Source organism: Arabidopsis lyrata, assembly GCF_000004255.2.
Source record: "Arabidopsis lyrata subsp. lyrata unplaced genomic scaffold ARALYscaffold_1, whole genome shotgun sequence".
NCBI classification, from domain to species: domain Eukaryota; kingdom Viridiplantae; phylum Streptophyta; class Magnoliopsida; order Brassicales; family Brassicaceae; genus Arabidopsis; species Arabidopsis lyrata.
The window spans coordinates 22,080,123-22,088,115 of record NW_003302555.1 but is presented as its reverse complement, the minus strand read 5'-3'; the positions used below and the strand labels follow the sequence as shown (position 1 = coordinate 22,088,115).

The 7,993-nt window shown below is 32.3% G+C and overlaps 1 protein-coding gene and 1 pseudogene across 1 annotated transcript; one reads left to right on the top strand and one right to left on the bottom strand.

Moving 5' to 3' along the window:
• Positions 1–460: 460 nt before the first annotated feature.
• On the bottom strand, positions 461–982 carry LOC9330020 (annotated as a pseudogene).
• Positions 983–3,557: 2,575 nt separating this feature from the next.
• LOC9327322 (tubby-like F-box protein 5) lies at positions 3,558–6,066 on the top strand. Its single transcript, XM_021011420.1, has 5 exons — positions 3,558–3,690; positions 4,206–4,598; positions 4,674–4,761; positions 4,986–5,118; positions 5,203–6,066. Exons 4-5 carry the CDS (start codon positions 5,060–5,062, stop codon positions 5,927–5,929), a joined length of 786 nt encoding a protein of 261 aa, XP_020867079.1. The 5' UTR covers positions 3,558–3,690; positions 4,206–4,598; positions 4,674–4,761; positions 4,986–5,059; the 3' UTR covers positions 5,930–6,066.
• The last annotated feature ends 1,927 nt before the right edge of the window (positions 6,067–7,993 follow it).

The following is a 7,993-nucleotide window of genomic DNA, read 5'->3' as shown; positions in this document are numbered from 1 at the left end:
AATTTTAAAGTCTTTATCAAATTTTTACAATTTTATCCTTATATTCTCGCAAAATAAAATCGAAGTCAAAATTTATAGAGATTTTGTTAAAGATTTTTTTGTAAACTTTGATCTTTTGTGTAAGAATCATAGATATCGTATCCAATAGATTTAATCTAAAAAATTTCATAAAGTATATAATAGATTAAAGTTTAATGAAATATCACTTATGAGATGAAATAATGACACATAGCATATTGTTAAAAGATTTTTTAAATCCAATTGATGTGTTCGTCAAATAACTCCGGCCCCAATAATTTCACTTCTTAGATATCCACAAACGTTTTAAATATTATATAAGCTAAATGACATATAACACAACATGTTTTATAATTCATAAATAAAAACATTCACATTTGTCATATGTACCTACGTCTCTAGTTATAAAATACTTAATACAAATGATAAAATTGGTACAAAATTAAACGAAACAAATAAAACCACTAAAGCAAGTACCACCACCTCCACCTACAACATACCGTACCTTCAACCACCTCCACCACCACTGTATCCTCCACCACCTTGAGAACAATCTCTCGCCATATAACTTGGTTCACTACACCTAAAGCAAGTACCATCACCACCATATCCTCCTTAATAATTTCCACCATCACGTCCTCACCTCCACAGCCAAAACCACCACGTCCACCAGATGAACCGCCGTTATTTCACTGAACAGGAGCACCCTCGGGTCCAGAAACTTCAACAGTCTTCAGACGACTGGCGTTGTCAACCTCAACCTTGAACTCAACAGCTTCATCAACGGCAAGGCTACGAAATTTTTCAGAGCTAATGGACTGGTGAACGAAGAGATCGTCACCACTCACCACCGTCGTCTAGTGTGATGAAACCAAACCCCTTGTGTGTATTAAACAACTTCACCGATCCCTTGCGTCTCTATCCACCACTCATATTTTCATCACCGTCGCTCATTCGGATCAAAGTCTCCGACAACCAAAAATCACTGATCGGCTATTTTTCCTATCTCTCATAATAAAACATATAAATTAAAGTCAAAATAGGATAGCTATTTTTCCTATCTCTCATAATAAAACATATAAATTAAAGTCAAAATAGGTTAATGGCAATTAAATAAACAAAAGAATATAAAATTACATATTCATAGCATATTCAATCCTTTAGTCGCCTAAAACTGAAATTAAAAAATATATTTTGAATCTAAAGATGGGATTGAACTTTTTGATCCATGAAGAAAACATGTACCATAAAATACACAAATTAACTCACACGTCAGTTGTAATCTTCTCTCCATCGATTCAAGTATTAATTTCCACACATCCAAATTATGATTGAATGTAAAAATCATATGTGGAAATTGCGGCATCTTTCAATTCACTAATCAAAACTGAAACAATCAAACCCTAAACTTTTCTCTCACGACTACAAGGATTCAAAGTGATAGAATTGCTTAAAAGCCCAATATCTATTTAACAATTTCATCACGATAGACATGCCTATGCAATCTCGGCCGATATCGTTTTAGAGAACTCTGTTTTTCCCGAGCTTAAAAATAGACTCAATATGTTTTAGAAAGCAAATTAATGTTAGAGTTTCTAAAAACAAAAGAAAGCATATAAATAATTCATAACAAAATACAAATAAAAATAGTAGATTAGAGATTACCTTCTCGTAGTCATCTAATAATAAAAAAAAAACTCATAAAATTAAGAAATATTAATATACAAAAATACATGTTTATATCAGATCGATTTAAACGTAGAGATGAGTTCTTCGAGAACCTTGACCAACATAGTTCCAATAATTTATCAAATCTTTCATATAATAACACGACATAATTATTTCTACGAATAACAAATATTCTATAAAAAAAAAGGTCTCAATCACACAAATAATCAAAGAAAATAATCAACAACCAATATACAAAATAAAAAGAAAAAAACAAAAAAAAATCTAAAACATAGTCGATTATAATATACCTTATCAATCTCATTGACCTCCAAAAACTTGTAAATCACTTCCGCATCAGCGCAATGCTCCGCCTTCAAAAACACAAAAACTATGAGTAACGTTGACAAAAAAAAAAATATTTCGTTATGTAGTGCATGGTAAAAAATTATTTTACATCAGATCCGATGAGAGACAACTATCAATAATTAAACCAACACAAATTATAAAATTGTAAGTAATTTACAAAGAGACATAAGAGAAGCGCTAACTAAAATTAAAGAGGACTCACGATTGATGTAAAAAGTTTGTTAATGAATTTAATGAAAAGGCATGTCTTCATCAACTCGTTCATTCAATCTCTTGATAGAAACTCCCATGAGCGGTTACCTAAAACATAATTCACACGATACAAATCAGCAAAACAATAACAATCTTAATAATTCATAGACCAAGATAATAACAATACAAATATAACCTCAAGAAAAAGTAAAAAATAATAACGCAAAATAAAAAAATCGATCCATAAAAGAACCAAAGCAACAAAAAAAAAAGCTATAATATCAAAACGATATGTTTAGGCTAACGAATCTGAGTTCTAATGGTGTGGCTGCGGCTCTATATTTATAGCTTAAAATCTAGGGCACACTGTCGTAATTATCTCTAAAAATTTATTTTTTAAAATTGGAAAATTTCTTGATACAAATATTCGTAAGATATTTTAATATCTATCTTAAATTTTTATAAAAATTAAAAAAACGAAATATTCCATATTTTAATATTAAAAAACGAAATATTCTATATTTTAATATTAAAAAACGAAATATTCCATATTTTAATAAAATTCACACGATTTTATTGTTTTACCCTCACCAAAAAATAGAAAACTGAATTTGATAGTGTATTCATTAAGGGTGATTAAGACTAATCATCTCAAAACACGATTAGACTTATATACCCCTAACAATTAAGAACAAAAAATTTCGAAATCGAGGGTGTTTAGGACATTAGTATAGAGATCAACACACGATTAGACTTATATACCCCTAATTACGAAGAAGAAGAAATTTCGAGAAGAACAATTCATTAAGGGTGTTTAGGACAAATCATTCCAACTTTTAACCACAGGCCTCCAATGCCCTAACTTTGAATATGGTGTGTTTCTACTTCTCAATTAATTATTGTAGAGATATTCAACACGTTTAAAGTTTCTTATAAAATTATTTTATTTTAATAGTATTATATTCTCATATCTAGCTGTATTAAATTCTATAAATATCATTTTGTTGGTTTAACTTAGTTTGTCTACTTGTTAAAAATACCATTGTAACAAGACTTTGTCTTTAAATGCTTTAACAATTTCATAGAATCAGAAAAGGGAATTAATAGAGACCCTTCAACACCTTGGCTAAAAGCCTATCTCACATTTCTAAGTAAATCCACCGTCCATAGAATACTCGTGTCATTTGGTCACCGAATCATACAAAATAATGGAATGTATTCTACTCAGTACTCATTAAGGAAATCACAAATAAATTACTTTTTACAAAACAAAATCTTGGCAAGCTCATAAAATTGTTCTGTATTTAAATAGAGTCTTGTAATCCGGGACTCTTTAACAAGCAAGAAAAGGTAAGCTAACTAAACTGAGAAAAAACAGCAAAGATAATCAGAGAGAGCAGAAAAAAAGAAAACAGAGATTCTTTTAAACTAACGAAGACATAGGTATGTCTTCTCTGATCTGTCTGTAACATTAGTTTTGCTTGGCTTTTATTGGTTTAGCTTAGATCGCTTTGTTTTGCAACCCAAAGATCTGACCTCTGAGTCTCATGATTTTGCAAAGAAAGCTTAGTCTTTTGTGTTCTTGAAATCTTAGGTTTGTGTTCTTGAAACTTATGTTAGCTTCTTTGGAATTCAGTGAGGTAGACAAAAGTTTAAGTTTAGTACGGTTATCAAAAGAGATTGATTTCTTGAAAATAATTGTTGGAATATCAAGAATTTGTGTAAAATAAAGGAAATAAAATTAGTTTAACTTTGAGGTTTTGTGGTGATTTTGGTTAGTTGCACCTAACTTTTTCTCAATGTTTCTTGGTCTTCACATTTCTATAATTCCATTTATTATATTTCCTATTGTTTAATTTAGGTAGCTTTGGTATAATCTGTTAACTTGATGTTTCTTCTCATAGAGATTTGAGGACTTTATGTTAAGGTTATATTATACTAAGAAAATGTTTTTGCAGCGTTTTTCTGAAGTAGAAGCTTTGGTATTCGGAAAAATGTCGTTTGGTAGTATTGTTCGTGATGTTAGAGATAGTATAGGAAGCTTTTCGAGACGTAGTTTCGAAGTTAGAGTGTCTAATGGGACTCATCAGAGGAGTAAATCTCACGGTGCATCTGTTGAGACACATATTGAAGATCTTGTTGTAATCAAGAACACTCGTTGGGCTAATTTACCGGCTGCGCTGTTACGAGATGTGATGAAAAAGTTGGATGATAGCAAGAGCACTTGGCCTGCTCGTAAGCAAGTTGTTGCTTGTGCTGGTGTTTGCAAGACATGGAGACTAATGTGCAAAGATATTGTGAAAAGTCCTGAGTTCTCAGGCAAACTCACATTTCCAGTTTCATTGAAACAGGTTCGAGGTTTTGTTATTCGTTACTTCCATTCGACATTATCTCGGTTATTCTGACAAACTCTTTTGATGGTGCAGCCCGGGCCTAGGGACGGAACCATACAATGTTTTATCAAAAGGGACAAGTCTAATATGACTTACCATCTTTACCTTTCTCTTAGTCCTGGTAACTCATTCGTGTTTGTCGACGTTACTAAACCTCTGCTTCAGTAAACTCTGTTTGATCATTTGGACTCAAAATGTAGTAGAACCCATATATATGTCTTAGTTATGATTAAATTCAATACTTATCAAGATCTTGAAAATATCAAGAACTCAAATTTTATCTATTACTTGGTTTTTGACTCTTGATATTACTACTAAGTACTAACCTTTGTCAAATTTGTACAGCCTTACTTGTTTAAAGTGGAAAGTTTCTTCTCTCGGCAAAGCGCACACGGAGAACTACATACACAGAGTATGTGATGTCAATGGATGCAGACAACATATCAAGATCAAGCAGCACTTACATTGGCAAACTGAGGTGAAAAGATTAAAAAAAAAATCATTCGTCCAAATGTATAGTTCTTGATTAATTCTGACAAACGTTGTCTTACTTCATTTTCAGGTCTAACTTTCTAGGGACAAAATTTATAGTATATGATACGGCTCCTGCGTACAACAGTAGCCAGATATTGTCCCCACCAAACCGGAGTCCTAGGTTCAACTCCGAGAAAGTCTCTCCCAAGGTCCCCTCTGGAAGTTACAACATCGCTCAAGTTACATACGAGCTTAACGTGTTTGGAACCCGTAGACCTCGCAGGATGAACTGCACTATGCACTCTATCCCTTCCTTAGCTTTAGAACCCGGTGGTACTGTCCCTGGCCAACCTGAGTTTCTACAACGTTCCCTTGATGAATCTTTCCGCAGCATCGGTTCCTCAAAGATAGTCGACGACTCGGGAGATTTCACCAGCGCCCGGTTCTCAGACGTTGTTGGACCGCAAGGAGAAGAAGATAAAGGAAAGGAACGACCTTTGGTACTGAAAAATAAACCCCCGAGGTGGCACCAAAAGTTGCAGTGCTGGTGCCTTAACTTCAGAGGGAGAGTGACAGTAGCTTCAGTAAAAAACTTCCAGTTGGTATCCGCTGCAACGGTTCAGCCCGGCGCTGGAGCATTGACCACATCGGTATCATCACAGAAGCAAGGGCAACCAGACCATGATGAGATGATACTACAGTTTGGGAAAGTGGGTAAGGATATGTTCACTATGGACTATCGTTATCCTCTCTCTGCCTTTCAGGCATTTGCCATTTGCTTGAGCAGCTTTGATACTAAATTGGCATGTGAATAAAAGTAGAAAGATCATAAGATGGAGTTCAAATGAATAGGAACCGTTTGATGTATACGGTATCGATTATGCTAGGGGGCTTGTTTGTTTTTGTTTATCTCATCTCGTGTGCTGGTGAATGTGAACATTATGGTTATTTATCTTCTAAAAGTTGAAATTGGTAATAAATGCATAGCACCATTAGTTGGTGAACTTTTATAAATTTTCGGTCGAAATACACACTTTTAGAAAGAATTATGATGCTAGAACCTAACTTTTTTTGTTGTGTTAGCCTAGTATTCTTACTTATAAAATGACCATGGTAAATCAATAGGATAAAACAAGATTTCGTCGGTCCTATATCATATGAATTTAGATCCTACATGATTTTTATATTAGAAACGATCAAAGGAAGTTGATTTTGTTGATAAAGCTTACAATTTGGCTAAAACGTAAAAATTCTTTGATTTTGATTCATAGAAGTTTAAGAGGGTTTCATGGCAAGATATTTGATTCAAAAATACCTCAAGAGATGGTGATTCACATAGAACCAAAAGGAGATGAAGAAGATAAATATGTCTGAGGCTTAATACGTTTTGAAAGATAACATTTTTTGTAAGTTTATATATAAGTCAATTTCTAAAACAATTCTAAAACAATTCAAACTGCAACAAGCCAATTTCTAGGCTCATAATATACATCCACAATTTTACGGATCTAGAAAAAGATTTCAAGTCAAGATTCGTAATCTCGGGATTGTTGTAAAATTCTTGGAAAGTCACATAAGTTTCAAATCAAGCACGTAATTACTAAACACATCATACTAACTTTGGGACTGGATATATATATATATATATATTTTTTTCCTTAGGCTGGATATTTTATAGTCATCAAAACTAACCAGTAAACAAAAGATGTTTGGATTTTTAGATTTAGGTGTAACTAGGGATTTGAAAAAAAACTTTCCAAACAATTTTACCAACTCGATTGAATTTATTAAGTTGAGTGTTTGTATTAAAAAAACAAAACAAACATAATCGCATAATAGATAATTTATTATTAATTATTATTCTATTTTACAAATCTAAAATTTACATATTAAAATCGAAAAATACAATCGTGTTTATTTTAAATAATTATAGAGATAAAGAAGACAAAAAAAAAAAGAAAAACACAAATTACCAAACGCTCGAGAGTAAGACCAAGTGTTATGAGATCATATATATCAGATATTTATATTTTGTATACCATGCATAATTTTTTAAAAACCTGGGTATAATTAAGCAATTTAACTTTTACCGTCAAAACATAAAAATTAAGCAATCTAACAAAACAGTCGAACCAATTTTAACACCATTAAATTATACCAAAATAAACTTAGATAAGTCATTAAAACAAACATGGTCTTTAAAACAACGTAGTGGTGACACCTCGAATTTAACATCTTCGACCATTAAAGTAAAACATGATATTAAACGCAGTTCCTTGTGAGGCATTTTTCGCTCGCATTTTTCAGACACAAGACCGGGAAGACCATGGTTCGGCAGCAGACTGTCCAGATGACCTACGACAGTAGTTAAACATGAATAATCCATCATTATAATACAAAAAATAATACAATAATATTCATTTAACTTATTTTTAGAAATAAGTAAAGGAACACAAAATACGAAACAATCTGATTGAAAACACCATAAAACCAACAGAATAATATTCAATATTAGAGACTAACTCCGTATTTTTTAATATTTTGTAACTTAAGCAAAGAAACTCTGCATTACTGATACCTAAGCACATACATGAATGAACAGAAATTGAGTACACAAATATGTTGTTAGGAATTACGGATCTAATTCTTCCTGAAGAACACGAATTAAAAGAAAAAAAAAAGCACATAAGATTTATAGTGATTCACCCTCAACGTGAGAGTTACGTCAACTTTCTGCCGCTGTAGATTTCACCAAAATCAAAAATATTCGGGAGCTACAAATTCTCTCAATCTCTCGCTCTACCGCTTTCTATCTTCGATATTGAAGAGAGGCGACTACGAAAGATACATATAAAGAAAAATCTAGAACAAATAAACAT

What these genes read in the sequence shown, in the direction of transcription:
- LOC9327322 (XM_021011420.1), top strand. Translation starts at nt 5,060, where the DNA reads ATGTCAATGGATGCAGACAACATATCAAGATCAAGCAGCACTTACATT. An exon ending in ACTTACATTGGCAAACTGAG is followed by an intron (nt 5,119 to 5,202) that starts GTGAAAAGATTA and finishes CTTCATTTTCAG; the next exon opens with GTCTAACTTTCTAGGGACAA.